The 17,577-nt window shown below is 42.1% G+C and overlaps 1 protein-coding gene across 1 annotated transcript; it reads left to right on the top strand.

The window, feature by feature from the left end:
* Positions 1–6,753: 6,753 nt before the first annotated feature.
* On the top strand, positions 6,754–12,397 carry LOC308175658 (small ribosomal subunit protein uS9-like; the record flags this gene model as incomplete). Its single annotated transcript, XM_080551285.1, has 5 exons — positions 6,754–6,937; positions 9,653–9,735; positions 11,656–11,752; positions 11,892–11,939; positions 12,219–12,397. 5 exons carry the CDS (start codon positions 6,754–6,756, stop codon positions 12,362–12,364), a joined length of 558 nt encoding a protein of 185 aa, XP_080407411.1. The 3' UTR covers positions 12,365–12,397.
* Positions 12,398–17,577: the final 5,180 nt, after the last annotated feature.

The raw sequence follows: 17,577 nt of genomic DNA, 5'->3' as shown, positions 1-17,577 counted from the left end.
CATGTAGAAAAAGAAGAGGTTTGGTGAGGCTGCATTCTCATGTTATGCACCCAGATTGTGGAATGCACTGCCAGTTTACAGTAGGGATGCAACCTCAGCAAATTATGTTCAAGTCAAGACTAGATTTTTATATAAAGATTGGAGCACTTTGAGCTGCAACGTTTGCAGGAAAAGTGCTATACAAATAAAAGTTATTATTATTATTATTATTATTATTATTATTATTATATAATAACTAACTACATATCTGTAATACACAGCAGAGTGGTATAGACAGTCTGATACTAACCTCTTAAGAACAGTAGTCTCATTATTCCTGTTAAGAAATGAGGCAGAAAACAAAATTGAGCAGTTGTTTTCATACACTGCTACAGTTGTGAACACATGGCATAGGCTTATATTGAACAACTGAAGTTTAGCCAGTCAGTTTACAGAGTTACAGACTGAAAACACACAAGCAGTTCTTACTCCTTGAAGTGGTCAGAGGATTCGTTGGTGGTGTCCGACTCGTCCAGAGCCAAGGAAGAGTCCTCTTCAGCCTCTTTCCTCGGACATGACTGGACCACTTTAGTCGCAGCCTGAAAGACACACGTTCCAGATTCACAAAGGGTTATGGTACTATATACTTATTCTATCCTTGTCGGCCAATAACAGAAAATACATAATTTACTAGATCATTAAATTAATATTCCTCACTTCAACACAGTTTCAATAGCTCATCTTTAGGGATAATTAGAGAGATGATATGATCCCATGAAACCTACTGTCTGTGATGAATCAATATTTTGATTGGGTGTTGGCGGTAATTTGTTTCAGTCACTTTCGGTGTAATATTATAAATGCTACATGATCACATGATACTTTAGGGTAACCTCCTGAGCTGCAGCTAAGGTCTACTAACAAGGTCTACCTACTTAAGTTAGGGGTTACAGTTGGGCCTGAGCTGATCCTAAGACAGATGTTGATGTTTCAGAAACCTCCCAGAAGCACAGTACCTTGAGAAGGAAGTCAGAGGGGTTCTTCTCCAGGTAAGAGTCCAGGAAAGTCTGGATGGCCTCCAGCAGACGAGTGAAGCTGAAGTTCAAGAGGACCTGGTGGTAGATGTCCTTCTTGCTCACAATAAACGATAGCTTGGACGTCAAGTTCTATGGAGAGCAGTCATAATATTGGTGTAACATGTTAAGTCATTCATAAGAGTGCTTCAAGAGAGCAGTTGAAGCTGAATAAAGCTTGAGGTTGCAGCATAGCCTGGGGGTATCTATTGGTGAAACCTTAACCCTTAGCCCTAGGTCCAACCCTAAACATAGTGTTAACCCTAGCACCTGCCCTAACCTTAAAGGTCCTCTATTATGGCCCTATCCCATTCCCTTTTTTACCCTTGCCCCTCGCTTTGGAGTGCCACTCGCTTTTCGGAACAGTCACACAAGGGGGATAACCCTTCAAAACCATGATACGTTATCAGTAGCATCATAGAAAAGCATCGACACCCGTGAAGCAAGAGGTTCCACGAAGCACCCGCAACACTCACGCAGGATGTGTGTTCCGCACTCTCTATTAACTGAAAAAGAGCATAATATGACTCTTTTAACTCTAGCTGCAGCTCCAGTCCTAACCTTAACCCTAGCTCTAATCCTAACCATAGTCTAACTCTAGCACCAGCCCTAACCCAAACTCTGAGGCAATAAGGATGGCAATAGTAGATGTTTACCTGTGGGATATCACATTCCTCCTGAAGCCATTGCAGAACAGAGGAAGCCATGGAGCAACGCCCCTTCTCCAAGCACACAGCAACAGACTGTGTGAGAGAGGCCATTATGTCACATCAACATACTCTGTGCAAGAGTCGGTCAACATATAAATCATTGACATCCTTTATGCTAAGTTTACCTGAACATAGAGGAGATTGGTGACGTGTTCAAACAGGACTTCGTCTACTACCTCTCTTCTCAAGGTAGGCCAGATCTTGACCGCAGACATCAGAGGAGTTATCTGTTCATCTTTGTGAAAATGAACGTCTACAACACACACACACACACACACACACACACACACACACACACACACACACACACACACACATATATGAGCAAGTGAATTAGCAACCATGTTTGTATTGGGTTAGCGGTAGGTCCAGTGGTCAGATGGTGCAGATGGACGTTACCTAGCTGCTTGCTGTGCATGATCCTGGCCAGGAAAGCACAGATTTTCTGTTTCTGTTTGGCTTTTGAATGCGAGACCCCCTCAGAGACCCCTGAAACAGTGATGAGATAAGACGATGCATATAAGCAAATGAGTTAGCCCGTGCCAGCTGTCCTTTCTCTGCATCTGCCATACCAGGACACTTCGTGAGTTTAGAATGATAAGGTTCTATCTCCGTTTAGGGCAGTTCAGAGATATTGAGCGTCAAAGTTTTTACATTCCATTATGTTCTGTGAGATGGAACCTTTGTATTTTATGAATTACTAACTCAAAAATGTCAACATTTTAAAAATAACACCACACAGGCATTAATAAACACCTAATGGATCAGAATATGTAAAAAACTCAATTTTGACCAAAAATGGAGATAGAACCGTATAATTCTAACGTCACGATATGCCTGGATGTTTTTAAGAGTCTCGCGAGACTTAACGAAATAAGCCTAGATGTTCCTTTAGCGACGTTGATGGAACACCCCCCCCAGGACACTTACCGACCATTGCCGAGAATGTCTGGTTGAACTCCTCTAATGTCTGGTTGAACTCCTCTAATCTGCCTTGTTTGAAATAACGACAAGAAGTTAGAAAAGAAAAGTCGATCATCCACGTTTTAGCTTGAGTTTCCACGGTCGTAAAGTTGGCGGTTTCATCCGTAGTGCTCGTTAATGTCACGGTGTTGTTGTGTGATTCCTCCATCGTGCCTGCTGCTTTCAGGACAATAACAAACATTTAAACGCGCCGTTGAATTTAAATATCGCTGGGAATTAATGTCACGTTGTCAGGGAGACAGGCCGCCTCCTGGGGTTCTATCTCCTCTAGGCCGTGGGCTTCAAGGTGTCACTACCTGTCAACCAGACTGTCACCGCCAGGCTCCTCCCCCCCAGGTGTTATATTACATCTGATCATGTTTTACACTATCAACCCCACTGGAAGAAACTGGAGGAATATCCAATATTGACCAGGGGTGGAGTCAATGCTTGGCAATAATTCCTTCTGTCGTTTTTGAATAAATTCATGTAACACTGAAAATTGCTATTTGCATGTCTCAGACAGATCATTATAATAATTAGCTATGAATATTCATTAGAATAGAAACCTTCCACTGTATATGTTATGCGTATACAATGGCACTGACATTAAGTGCATTGGAAATAATCTAATTAGCCTGCTGGTAAACTAGATATAACTGGCATGTCTGTTTGTTTTCCCTTGTGGATATGAATGAATGAATGAATGAATGAATGAATGAATGAATGAATGAATGAATGAATGAATGAATGAATGAATGAATGGTCTTTATTGTCATTGCTACAGTACAGGTACCAAACAACGAAATTTAGGAGGGGTGGCTCCCCTGGTGTTAGGAAAGAAAAAAAAACTTTAAAAAAACACTTTAAAAAACACAAGAAGGGAAGGAGCTGGTTTACATAAATAAAGGCTATGTACACTATCCACTATACTATACTGTACAGATAGACGACTAGGGTTGTCATATTGCACATAGTGTTATTGCACATTTATTTAAAGTGTCGCAGTTTGCAGGCTTGAAATGTACATATTTGTGCCTCAGCACTACACCTGATTTTTTCAGTCCAGCAGCTGCCATCAATCCGTCCAGACTGTCCAGGGCCCAGAACCTAGGTCTTTGCTGTGTTCAGGGCCTGGACGGCCCTGGGGTAGAAGCTGTTCTTCAGTCTGTTTGTCCTTGCGGCCATGGTCCTGAACCGCCTTTTCGAGGGCAGCCGGGTAAAGTGTTCGTACCCAGGGTGGGTTGGGTCCCTGGAGATCTTGGAGGCCTTCCTGAGACAGCGTGTGTTGTACAGCTCTTCCAGAGAGGGGAGGGGGGCGCCGGTGATCTTCTGGGCTGTTCTCACGACTCTCTGTAGCGCATTTCTCTCCGCGGTTGTGCAGCTGGAGAACCAGTTGCAGATGCCGTAGGTGAGGATGCTCTCCACTGCGCCGCGGTAGAAGGTCACCAGTATCTCCTGCTTGCTGTGTTCCTTCCTGAGGACTCTCAGGATGTATAGCCGCTGTTGTGCCTTCTTGATGGTGGCTTTTGTGTTGTCCTTCCAGGACAGGTCATCCTGCATGTTACTGCAGGTGACCGTTCATATTCTTTACTGTCATTATATTATTATTATTATTATTATAAATGTTTTGGTATTTCTGTCATTAGCATTATGGTATAAGGATATAGTTGAAGTGTATTTATTATGACATGTATTTATGAAAGGAATGCTTTACGGCACAATATAACAAAAGAGAGATTAAAAGATTAAAGATTAACTTTATTGCCCCAAGAGGTACAGCAAAACCTGCAATATACACACACAACACATAATACACACACACCACACACACACACACACACACACACACACACACACACACACACACACACACGCAGACACCATGCATGCACGTGTGTACACACACACACACACACACATACACACACACACACACACACACACACACACTCACACACCAGACAATCAGATATTGAATATCTGTATATATAAGGCAAGAATTAATGAAATATAATTTACAGTGAGGTTTTGAGGAAGCATGTTAAAGCTTGGCCACTAGAATATAATATCGAGGAACAAGATGAGATAATTGGCATTGACAGAACACATCTGTGAAAGACACAGAAGACACACAAGCATCGTAGGCTGGTTATTATAGGACTGAGATCAGTAATTACACACAAATCGTCTGTTGAATGAATGAATGAATGAATGAATGAAAGCTTTATTTCGAACATGTGAAAAAAGAAATAGTTATAACAACAAAAAACAAAACAAAAACAAGAAAAAACTAAACTAAAACAAGAAAAAACAAAACAAAACAAAAAACACTATTTACTTCACATGTCCGAAAAGGAGTAGGAAGAAGCATAAGCTTATTTAATCTTACCCCTTCGCCAATACTCAGAGATTAATAATTAATAATCTGCAGTTTCAATATTAATGTAATATGTTTTAAATTAAATCAAATGTATTTACGTATTTACATATTTACCAACAATAGAAAACAGATAATGTAAATAAACAAATAATCTGTGAAAACAACTGGTGACTATCAAAGCCCTGTTCAATTTTAACACTGTAGCAGGTATATAGGGTCTTACTTACAGTTTTTTACGATTGCTAACTCACCATGTTCAATACTGAAACCACAGTTTCACAACTCTTCACACAGTCAGCAGAGCAGAAACCCATGTGAACAAAACTGTGACTCTTTCTCTGTGATTTGTGCATTGCTTTCATACAGAATGCATTCAATGACTACGTTCTCCAAATGCCATAACACTTCTCTCATTCAAACTCCCCCACTTGCAAAATACTATGTATTTGCAACACATTTTTTCATTGCTAACATACTGTGTTCAAAACTCTGAAGAACACGTTCAAAACTGAATTATTTGGTGCAATTTTGCAGTAATCATATTCCTATCATATATGACAGAAAGCTCGCAATAAACGGTTTTTTTGCACAGTGTTTGAGTGTGCAGATGCTGTTATTTTGCACTCTATTGATACTCTTCAGTTCCAGAACCTCAGCAAAGTCTGATAACGGATGAGCGGTGGTATTTTCACTATTTGCAGTAATCATATTGAAATGTCTAGAAAATATTAGCAGAATATATACAATGAAATGAAATAGACTAGATGCATTGCCAGGGAAGACATTAGATGTGACCAGATGCAGACCAGAAGGTGGACCAAAACCCTCAGGAGTGAGACATTTTTGGTGTGATTGCTATTGTATTGTAGCCCTGGAATTTCTGTTTTTATTTTTTTACAGTATTTGAACTTTGCATCTTCCACTTTATTTTTCACTTTTCATTTTACACAAGTAAATGTAGTGTACTTTGAAGTAAATGTACCGTAACTTACTTTCTGCAAAGATACTGAAAAAAAAGGATAAAACAGAATACATAGAAGCAAATGATAGAATAAAGGATAGAAGCAAATTGTGGCATTTCTGATTCATTCTTGTTGCCTAATACTTTACAGTTGTACAGTCAACTATTCTGTCTATGATTACTATAAATCAAACCATTTTTATAATGAAATATTCATTCTTGTGAAAATCATTCAAACTATGTAATGCTCCCTGTTGTTAGTATTTTGGAAGTCAGAATGTTATGAATGACAGTGTATGCTTCTGAGTGAACATTGTTGCCAGTGTGTGGTTGAACGAGCTTCTTTTGAGACATGAATGAAGTCATTGGCCAACATGAGTGTTACGAATGCAGACTGTATGAAGAGTTGTGAAACTGTGGTTTCAGTATTGAACATGGTGAGTTAGCAATCGTAAAAAACTGTAATAGATGCTTCGTTCCTATTGGCCAGTGAGCGGGGGTGAATGCCTAAGTGCGCTCGGCATTCCTATTGGCCAGTGAGTGGCTGGGGTGAATGCCTAAGTGCGCTCGGCATCTTTTGGTCCAAACGCGAGAAGCGCGCCTAGGCTGTCAGTCGCGTCATTGCGCAGTGGGAGATGGACGTGGCCGCACCATGCGATGGACCGTTAACCGGAGGGACGCACCATGCGATGGACCGTTAACCGGAGGGACATGATGAGTGTCCACAGCGCGGAGGACGGGATCAGCCTGTGCCAACGGGCCCTCCAGATCGTCACGGAGCTTTGTCTGGCGGGGCATGTGGACCGGGAGAAATGCTCGGGTATATTTGCCCAGGAGAGCAGCAGCATACCAGGTAAAGGGAGCACAGGTAAATTAGGAAAAATAATATCCACCTTTTCTTCCTCCCTCCTCAAAGCTTGCATCCCTCTTTGTCAGTGTTGTGATTCTGATGTGATTTTGTCATATCGTGACGTTAGAATGATAAGGTTCTATCTCAATTTTTGTAAAAAAAAAAAAATGTTTACATAATCTTATCCATTAGGTGTTTATTAATGCCTGTGTGGTGTTTTTTTTTTTTTATGTTATTTTGTTGTTGTTAGAAATTAATAAAATACAAAGGTTCCATCTCACAAAACATAATGGAATGTAAAAACGTTGATGCTCAATATCTCTGAACTGCCCTAAACGGAGATAGAACCTTATCATTCTAAACGGAGATAGAACCTTATCATTCTAAACGGAGATAGAACCTTATCATTCTAAGCTCACGATGTGTAAGGTTGCACAGGTGGTTGTGAGAATGAGAAGTTGAAACTGTAAAAAGTGTAACTTCAGTTGACTTGTTAACGGATCAACGTTGGCTTGTAAAGTTGGTATCTCCTCTGAAGTGGGTTTAGAATAACTGGGCTTAGAAGAAACAATACCAAACGCGCAAGCACATGCACACTTAAAAAAGAAATATTTATAGATGTTTGTAGCTTCATTAGATATTCGATTTTTGCAACTTTCATCATTGCCAATGAACAATATTGGGGGCTAGCTGCGTGTGATCAGAAGCTGTTAGACACTTTAACTGGCTGTCAAACTGTAGAATGAAGGATAATGGTTCTTGAATGAAGGATAATGGTTCTAGAATGAAGGATAATTGTTCTAGAATGAAGGATAATGGTTCTAGAATGAAGGATAATGGTTCTAGAATGAAGGATAATGGTTCTAGAATGAAGAATAATGGTTCTAGACTGAAGGACTAAAGGTCTTTGCACACCAATGCGTGCGTTTACGCACGCGTATTTTTTAATCCTTCATCCGAAAAAAACGTTACGCACCGAGACCTTGCACACCGGTCCGTTGCGGAGTCCGTTGCGTTTTTTTACGTTGCGAACTTTTTTTGAAGAGGACAAGCGCGTCTTCAACCTCCGCCTGTCAAGAGCGCCGCATCTCAGAAAATGCATTCGGCATTCAATCAGGGACGCGGGAAGGGGGGTGCATACCCAGGGTTTCGCAGACAGCAGAAGTAGAATAGAATAGTAGAATAGAAAAAGAAACAGCTATATATAGCCAGCCTATACCTAACCATGCTGAATGATGTATGATGCACTGACAGTCTGTGACAGTGTGTGAACCTGCCCGGACCCTGCCCTTCTGCCTGAGTTTGAGTAGGATGCTGCCCAAATAAATGTTATTGTTTAGTGATGCTGCCCAACTGAATGTTATTGTTTAGTGCCTTACGCTTTCGTGGTATTATATTGTGTGAATTATCATCTGTATGTTGTTTTTCTTTCACTCGACTAACCGCGAGATAATACTTGAGACATGTACTTCTGTAAACATTAATCCAACTGTCCTAAAGTTCTAATTTGACGACGTGTCCCAGTCTATACCATGGCGGAGTGGTCAATAACAACTCTCAAAAGGCTTTTGACGGACGCGAAAAACGCAGAAAATCGAACCTGTTGCGTTTTTTTTTTTGACGGACGAATTATTACGGATTGGTGTGCAAGCGTGGTTGACACAACATGAGTTCTAATTTATTTTTTTAACGGACGTAAAAAACGCGCGTAAAAAACGCGTTGGTGTGCAAGGGCCTTAACTGCTGTCAAACTGTCATGGGATGTACATAACTGCTTTAGGTTACTAGTTTATAGTTAGTGTGTTAGCTAGTAGCTGGGTGGTTGTGTTGAACGCACCGTATGGCAGTCACGACTTAGAACATCATCCATATCCCTCTGGCATCTGTGTTGATTCATTAAAACGTGCTGCCAGCTTAACAGGGGTGCAAACTTGTCACCTTTTAGCCGTTTTAGCCGTTTTTACCTCAAAATACGTAGGTCAACAATATTCATAAATGTTCTTTGTTTTCCAGGCAAAGAAAATGTTTGTCATCTTTTTGGGCCATCACCAGTTTGCATCCCTGTTTATAGAGGTTTCACATCCCAACATCAATGTTCATTTTTGTGTCTTCACAGTGTTAGAGTAATTTATTCAATAATGGCAGCCTGTTTCGTTTCAAGATGTATAAGAAAAGATATTTAATAATCTTCTGCAGAAGGAGGAAATTTACAAGCACGTCAGACAGGTCTTAACAGTGAAAGTTCCTCAAAAAGTATCATCATTCATTTCATCTGAGTATTTATACAAACAGGTACCTTCAGGTAAGGGGTCCGCCCTCAGGTGAGGTTTAGACCAATCATGAGCAATGGGTGTGGACCTGTTCATTTGATGAAGGTGATTATGATGAAGGCTAGGGGGGAAGCGGCCCCCACTTTCTCTCAGATAGACAAAGGGTGGAAGCGGAACACAATGGCCACAAATGGTTCAGTCTGGTCTTAGAGTACTGGGTCTGGGGCAACACAAAGGTCAGAAACTGCTCTAGATGGTAGGGCAATCAGGTCTTTGTAATCATGTAAATGTGTCTATTGTCTTAGCCCATGTCAAGTTTCAAGTAGAGAAACTGGTTCTGTTGTGTGTGACAACAGGAAATCATCTTCTGCAGACATTCAACCCAAGATGATGTTTGATTCTTAAATGTAGCTTATTACATATAATAATTTTCTCTCACAACAGAAAACTGCCACAGCTGTAGCCCACTGCAAGAGGGGTAATGGTCTGATCAAGGTGAACGGCAGACCCCTCGAGATGATCGAGCCAGCCACCCTCCAGTACAAGGTGAGTCCAGAGGAACCGCTGTGCAGGTCTGCAGGGTTATGGTATCCGTTACATGTAGAGATGACCATAGTGCTGCTCTCTGTGTCTTCGCTTCCCCCCCCAACTAGGCATCTTAATTTTAATAATAATTTTGCCATTTAGCAGACGCTTTTAATCCAAAGTGATTTACAATTACGAATTACAGGGACATTCCCCCCGCCTGGAGTAACTGAGGGCTAAGTGCCTTACTCAAGGGCACACTATAAGTGGTGGTGGTTTCAGGCGGGATTTGAACTCACAACCTTCCGATCACTCCAAGTCCAACTCACTATCCACTAGACCACCACTACATCGTAAACCTAAACCAATAGCTTTTTCCTCTATTAATGGTTACAAGACTCCCTGTGTCCTCTCTATCCTCCACTCGTATTCCTACTGAAACTGCATTGGAGACGGGGGTCCAGGTTCCTCCTCTTACATATTCTCTACCAATGCTTTTTGAGGACAATGTGAATGGAGGATGTGAGGAGTCATGTTCCTAACAGTTGAGGAAGGTCGACTGATCGTTCTCCCAATTGAAATAGATTCTCCATCGTCTGACTCAGTCCCTTCCAAATATCCTGTAATGTAAAGTTTGAAATAATCTACATTAAAATGTTTGGCATTTAGCAGATGCCTTATTCCAAAGCGACTTACAATCAATACATTTGAATACTAAGCAAGTGAATCATCAGTCCACCATTCGTGGCAGGAAGAGTAATCCAGCTCAGGCCCGGGGCCACTGATAGAAGGAAAAACCTTCTATCACCTTCTTCTAAAACCTAGTTGTTGTTGTTGGTTTTTTTTATACTGGAGGAACAGAGAAACAGTACAAGGGGGCAATAGAAGTTCTTAGGGACACAGTAGAGGGGAAAGCGGGTGTTTTTAGGAGACGTAGTGCTGACGTAATGAATGAATGAAATGAATGGACTTTATTGTCATTGCTACAGTACAGGTACCAAACAACGAAATTTAGGAGGGGTGGCTCCCCTGGTGTTAGGAAAGGGAAGAAAAAAAAAAAAACTTTAAAAAAAAAATCACAAGAAGGGAAGGAGCTGGTTTACATAAATAAAGGCTATGTACACTATCCACTGTACTATACTGTACAGATAGACGACTAGGGTTGTCATATTGCACAATAGTATTATTTCACATTTATTTAAAGTGTCACAGTTTGCAGGCTTGAAATGTACATGTTTGTGCCTCAGCACTACACCTGATTTTTTCAGTCCAGCAGCTGCCATCAATCCGTCCAGACTGTCCAGGGCCCAGAACTTAGGTCTTTGCTGTGTTCAGGGCCTGGACGGCCCTGTGGTAGAAGCTGTTCTTCAGTCTGTTTGTCCTTGCGGCCAGGGTCCTGAACCGCCTTTTCGAGGGCAGCCTGGTAAAGTGTTCGTACCCAGGGTGGGTCGGGTCCCTGGAGATCTTGGAGGCCTTCCTGAGACAGCGTGTGTTGTACAGCTCTTCCAGAGAGGGGAGGGGGGCGCCGGTGATCTTCTGTGCTGTTCTCACGACTCTCTGTAGCGCATTTCTCTCCGCTGTTGTGCAGCTGGAGAACCAGTTGCAGATGCCGTAGGTGAGGATGCTCTCCACTGCGCCGCGGTAGAAGGTCACCAGTATCTCCTGCTTGCTGTGTTCCTTCCTGAGGACTCTCAGGGTGTATAGCCGCTATTGTGCCCTCTTGATGGTGGCTTTTGAGTTGTCCTTCCAGGTCAGGTCATCCCGCATGTGCATCCCCAGGAATCGGAGGGTTGAGACTCTCTCCACGCTCTCTCCGTCGATGAGCAGGGGCTGGATCTCGGACTTTTTCCTCCTGAAGTCTACGATGATTTCCTGGGTCTTGGTTATACTGGTTGTGTGTTTGTTAACCAGTGTGTTAACCAGTGTGTCTGTCTCCCCTAGCTGCTGGAGCCTGTGCTGCTGCTGGGCAAGGAGCGTTTCGCTGGGGTGGACATCAGAGTCAGGGTGAAGGGCGGTGGACACGTAGCGCAGATCTACGGTGAGCAGATCCTCTCATTCCCTGGCTGGCCGTGTTCTGACTGTCCACTCAGGATGTCAGGTGGTTACTTTAATGTTACTTTCATAGGTTATTTTGGTGTTCTGTCTAATCTTGCCCTGTTCTCATCTCCTCCCTGCAGCTATCCGTCAGTCCATCTCCAAAGCCCTGGTCGCATACTACCAGAAGTGTAAGCATCGTCATTTGACTCTGTTACTAGATTCACTTTAGCATTACAGATTCAGAATGTGTTTGGGGTACCTTGCAATGTTTAATTGTGGTGGTTGTTGATTTAGAATTTTTGCAATTGCTATTACTAATGTTACATGAGCCATGCGCCACTGATTCTCGGTGGGGGGTGGGAGGGTGGTTTATGATGTATGGATTTCTCGTCAATAGATGACATTGTTCAGTAGTAGTAGTAGTAGTTGTTCAGTAGTAGTAGTTAATCTGACTCTTGTTCCTCCAGACGTGGACGAGGCCTCCAAGAAGGAGATCAAGGACATCCTGATCCAGTACGACAGGACCCTGTTGGTGGCTGACCCCCGTCGGTGCGAGTCCAAGAAGTTCGGTGGACCTGGAGCCCGTGCCCGCTACCAGAAGTCTTACCGTTAATCTCTCTGTACATTTTCATACAATAAAGTCGAGGGAAAAAAGAAAAGATCCTGTCTTGTTTTTCTTGAACAATGAAGTACTTGAATGCTTTATTCCATAGTTCTGAATCTCATTTGTTTCCTGTTTGACGTACTTGTGGAATTTGATTTGGTAATCATTATTTAGATCCTGTTAATTGAATCAAAGCCATTCACCATGTCCTATGATTGGTTATTACATGTCAGATTAATATTCGCATGCTGCTTCTTGTTAGTACTCATGTCTGTTTTAAATTGGTATGGATTTAACATTTCTGAACTGATCTACAGCACCACATGAAAACCATTGGCAGACTGAACGGGCTTGTTAAGTTGTCAACACCACCTTGCTTCTTCTCACCTAGTCTGGTGTCTCATATGTGGATGTTATAAACCACATAACATCACTGTAGCTTGATGTGCTTTTGTGAAACTTCTGTCATTCCTCTTTTTTTTGGACCTATGTTGTAAGTAGAATAGTGTATATGTTACGGTACATGTGGGAAAACTATGGTTAGGGTTAGGTGCTACGTCGACTTGGTACATGCTGGCATGTCTAACCCTAATCCTATCCCTAACCTTAACCGTAGCACCCTAGCACCTAACCCTAGTTTTCCCACATGTACCGTAACATATACACGCATTAGAGACTAGAATCAGACATGGGCCTTTCTTGTTTGTTAGAAACTCCATTCTTCATGTCCTCTCCTGTCCTCCACTTGCTTCTGTCTCAAAAGGTATTGTAGGAGAATATCAAAGGGGAGGAACCTAGATGTTCTCCACTGAGTTCTGAGTAGGAAGCGAGTGGAGGATGTGAGGAATCGACCAGAATTAATCTCAACTAAGAAAGTATGAAGGCTAGGTTTCTATGACGACCTTTGGTGTGTATATGTTACGGTACATGTGGGAAAACTAGGGTTAGGGTTAGGTGCTAGCTTGACTTGGTACATGCTGACATGTCTAACCCTAACCTTAACCCTACCCCTAATCCTAACCCTAACCGTAGCACCCTAGCACCTAACCCTAGTTTTCCCACATGTACCGCATTCCCACATGTACCGTAACATATAGATCAATTTCAGTGATAGTACTTCCTATCCTTTTTATCTTTCTGGGAGATGGCCCCTTTTTGTATTACGACTTATTAGATATTTAGCATATACAGTATATCTCAAAAGTGAGTACACCCTTTAGATTTTTGCAAATATTCTGTCATATCCTTTCAGCGGATAACACTATCTTAATGAAACTTTGATATAACTTAAAGTAGTCAGTGTGCTGCTTGAATAACAGTATAGATTTATTGTCCATTGAAAATTACTCAGTGTCTAAACAGCTGGCAACAAAAGTGAGTACACCCCATAGTGAACATGTCTAAATTGTGCCCAAAGTGTCAATATTTTGTGTGACCACCATTGTTATCTAGCACTGCTTTAACCCTCCTGGGCATGGAATTCACCAGAGCTGCACAGGTTGCTTCTGGAATCTTCTTCCACTCCTCCATGACGACATCACGGAGCCCACGGATGTTTGACACCTTGCACTCCTCCACCTTCCTCTTGAGGATGCCCCACATGTGCTCAATTGGGTTTAGGTCTGGAGACATACTTGGCCAGTCCATCACCTTAACCTTCAGCTTCTTCAGCAAGGCCGTTGTCATCTTGGAGGTGTGTTTAGGGTCATTATCATGTTGGAAAACTGCCCTAAAAAAACGGCCCAGTTTCCGAAGAGAGGGGATCATGCTCTGCTGCAGGATGTCACAGTATATATTGGAATTCATGTGTCCCTCAATGAAATGCAGCTCCCCAGTGCCGGCAGCACTCATGCAGCCCCAGACCATGATGCTGCCACCACCATGCTTGACTGTAGGCAAACCACATTTGTCTTGGTACTCCTCACCAGGGTGCCGCCACACACGCCGGACACCATCTGACCCAAACAGGTTTATTTTGGTCTCATCAGACCACAGGACATGGTTCCAGTAACTCATGTTCTTGGATTCATTGTCTTCAGCAAACTGTTTGCGGGCTTTCTTATGCATCGGTTTCAGAAGAGGCTTCTGTCTGGGGCGACGGCCATACAAACCGATTTGATGCAGTGTGCGGCGTATGGTCTGGGCACTGACAGGCTGACATCCCACTTCTGCAACCTCTGCAGCAATGCTGGAAGCACTCGCACGTCTATTTTTGGAAACCAACCTCTGGATATGACGCTGAGCACGTGGACTCAACTTCTTTGGTCGACCCTGGCGAGGCCTGTTCCGAGTGGAACCTGTCCTGGAAAACCGCTGTATGATCTTAGCCACTGTGCTGCAACTCATTTTCAGGGTGTTGGCAATCTAACGAGTCACATGACACCAGGGCGGGAAAACAACATCATTGGGCACAATTAGGACATGTTCACTATGGGGTGTACTCACTTTTGTTGCCAGCTGTTTAGACATTAACAGCTGTGTACTGAGTAATTTTCAAAGGACAATACATCTATACTGTTATTCAAGCAGCACACTGACTAATTTAAGTTATATCAAAGTTTCAGTAGGATAATGTTATCCCCTGAAAGGATATAACAGAATATTTGCAAAAATCTAAAGGGTGTACTCACTTTTGAGATATACTGTATGTACTGCATCGACTGGAAAAAATCATGGTAAAATAAATAAAGGCTTCATATTTTGGTCACAGAATGTCACAGAAACATTTGCTTTAATTTCATTCCTCTGAGCAAAGACTGCACACTAGTCAAGATGCAGACAGCAATTTCTGGGCTTCAACTGCTCCTTTTTCACCAGCAGGTAGCGCTATGACACAGATGATCAACAGTGACATTAGAAATGTGACCAGTGATTGACAGTTTTGATCCAACTAGATCAGACAATATTATTCCACAAGACCTCCAATAGAATTCATGGGACACAGATCCCCACAACAATCAGTTTGTGTAGGCTACTGTAGTATAAAGATGATTTGGGCCCATTATATTAATGATCCAGACTTGAGTTATACCTACCCCGTTTATCTATAGTGTCAGGTTCATTTTAATTATTTTAACACATTTGATCCTTTTTCTCTGCATCAAATGTGTCACAAAGGGAGAAGAACAGAACCAGTCGATCATTTCCTGTGTCTGTAGGTAGAGGCAGTATCTTATTGTAGGTGTTTACATCCAGTACACCTCCCCACACACACCTTAACAGGCACGTGCACAAATAAAGGTAGTTAATAATGCTGTTGAGAAGTCATGTTAGATTGCTGCAGGTTGTAAATTGCTAGCTTTTTAAATTGCTTCAAAAGAGTGCAACAGCATCCGCAACACTCACACTGTGCAAAAAAAACATAGTTTATTGCAAGCTTTCGGTCATAGACCTTCAGGGATAAAGCAGACAAGTGAATGCAGAGGTATAAAGGGTTCAAACAGCATCACGTGATGTGAACCCTTCATACCTCTGCCTTACCTTGTCTGCTTTATGCCTGAAGAAGGTCTATGACCGAAAGCTCACAATAAACTAGTTTTTTTTGCACAGTGTTTGAGTGTGCGGATGCTGTCATTTTGCACTCTATTGATACTCCAGTTCCAGCACCTCAGCATACTCTGATCACGGATGAGCGGTGGTATTTTCACTATTCAAATTGTAGCTTCAAAAATGTCAAATGTCAAATGTATGCATTTTATCCATGTTTTTTTAATGTACAGTATCTTCTCTTTACTGGAATACACCGTTTTTGTACGACCTACCTCCTTGATTGTACTAAATCACTTTTTACTGCTTTTCTATTCTACTTACAAATAATTGGCCACAATGACAGGCTCCAGCGTGTTCTCTGAGTGCACAGTAGTACTCAGAGCAGCAGAGCTAAGCTTTGTAACAGCTCTCACAAAGAGAGCTGGACCCAGTGGTGTTCAGCACATTGTGAAGTGTCCTTTCCTTTCCCTCCTTCAGCTGTGAATCAGGTGTCTGGAGGCCTTGCTGTTCACAGAGAGGCACATTTGCCACAAAGTCAATTCAGCATCCCAGGGCCTCTTACAACAACAACAACAACAACAACTACAAAAGGAAAACGTTTAACATCCTTACCTAAAGGAGCCCAGAGCCCTCCTGTGTTGCATCTCTGCCATTGTTCAGCCTGGCAGCAACCGTCATCTACCAGCATGATGGCCTAACCCTAACCCTGTGTTCTAACCCTAACACTGTGTTCTAACCCTAACCCTGTGTTCTAACCCTAACCCTGTGTTCTAACCCTAACACTGTGTTCTAACCCTAACCCTGTGTTCTAACACATGATGGCTGTGTTCTAACCCTGAACACATGACGGCTGTGTTCTAACACTGTTCTAACCCTGAACACATGATGGCTGTGTTCTAACACTGTTCTAACCCTGAACACATGACGGCTGTGTTCTAACACTGTTCTAACCCTGAACACATGATGGCTGTGTTCTAACACTGTTCTAACCCTGAACACATGATGGCTGTGTTCTAACACTGTTCTAACACTGAACACATGATGGCTGTGTTCTAACACTGTTCTAACACTGAACACATGATGGCTGTGTTCTAACACTGTTCTAACACTGAACACATGATGGCTGTGTTCTAACACTGAACACATGATGGCTGTGTTCTAACACTGTTCTAACCCTGAACACATGACGGCTGTGTTCTAACACTGTTCTAACACTGAACACGTGTCATGCTGCCTAGAAACCTTAGAATAACTTCAGCAAACTGTCACATGCATTTTGTTTTATAAACCCATACGGAATCCAGAGTCAAGGGCAAAGCGCATGCCATGTGTACACACACAATGACAGTTTTTCGCGATTGCTAAGACAGTTTTAATGAAACTGGGATCGACTTGAACTCCATCTTAACCTCTTAATGGTACAACAGTATTCTAGTATTCTTTTTTTGCAAAACAGTGAATCATTTCTCATTGCTTTTCTCACACAAAGCAAATGCTAAGCAAAGTTTTTGCAAAACAGTAAAGGAGAAAGGAGAGGACCTCTGCTGGTGTCTGGTTGTTTTGACATTGACGTTGTTTTGGCTATAACAATGTTACAAAGTTTTACGAATAATAATAATAATAATGACCAGATGGGCCACTTTAGTTCACCTACAGAACTTCTCCACATTAATATCAGATTATTGTGCATAACATGTTGCTGGGAAATAATGTAATGTACAAAGACGATAAGG

Source organism: Nansenia antarctica (genome assembly GCF_963989245.1).
Source record: "Nansenia antarctica genome assembly, contig: SCAFFOLD_198, whole genome shotgun sequence".
Taxonomy (NCBI): Eukaryota; Metazoa; Chordata; class Actinopteri; order Argentiniformes; family Microstomatidae; genus Nansenia; species Nansenia antarctica.
The sequence above is the reverse complement of the archived record's forward strand: the minus strand, read 5'-3'. Positions and strand labels throughout refer to the sequence as shown.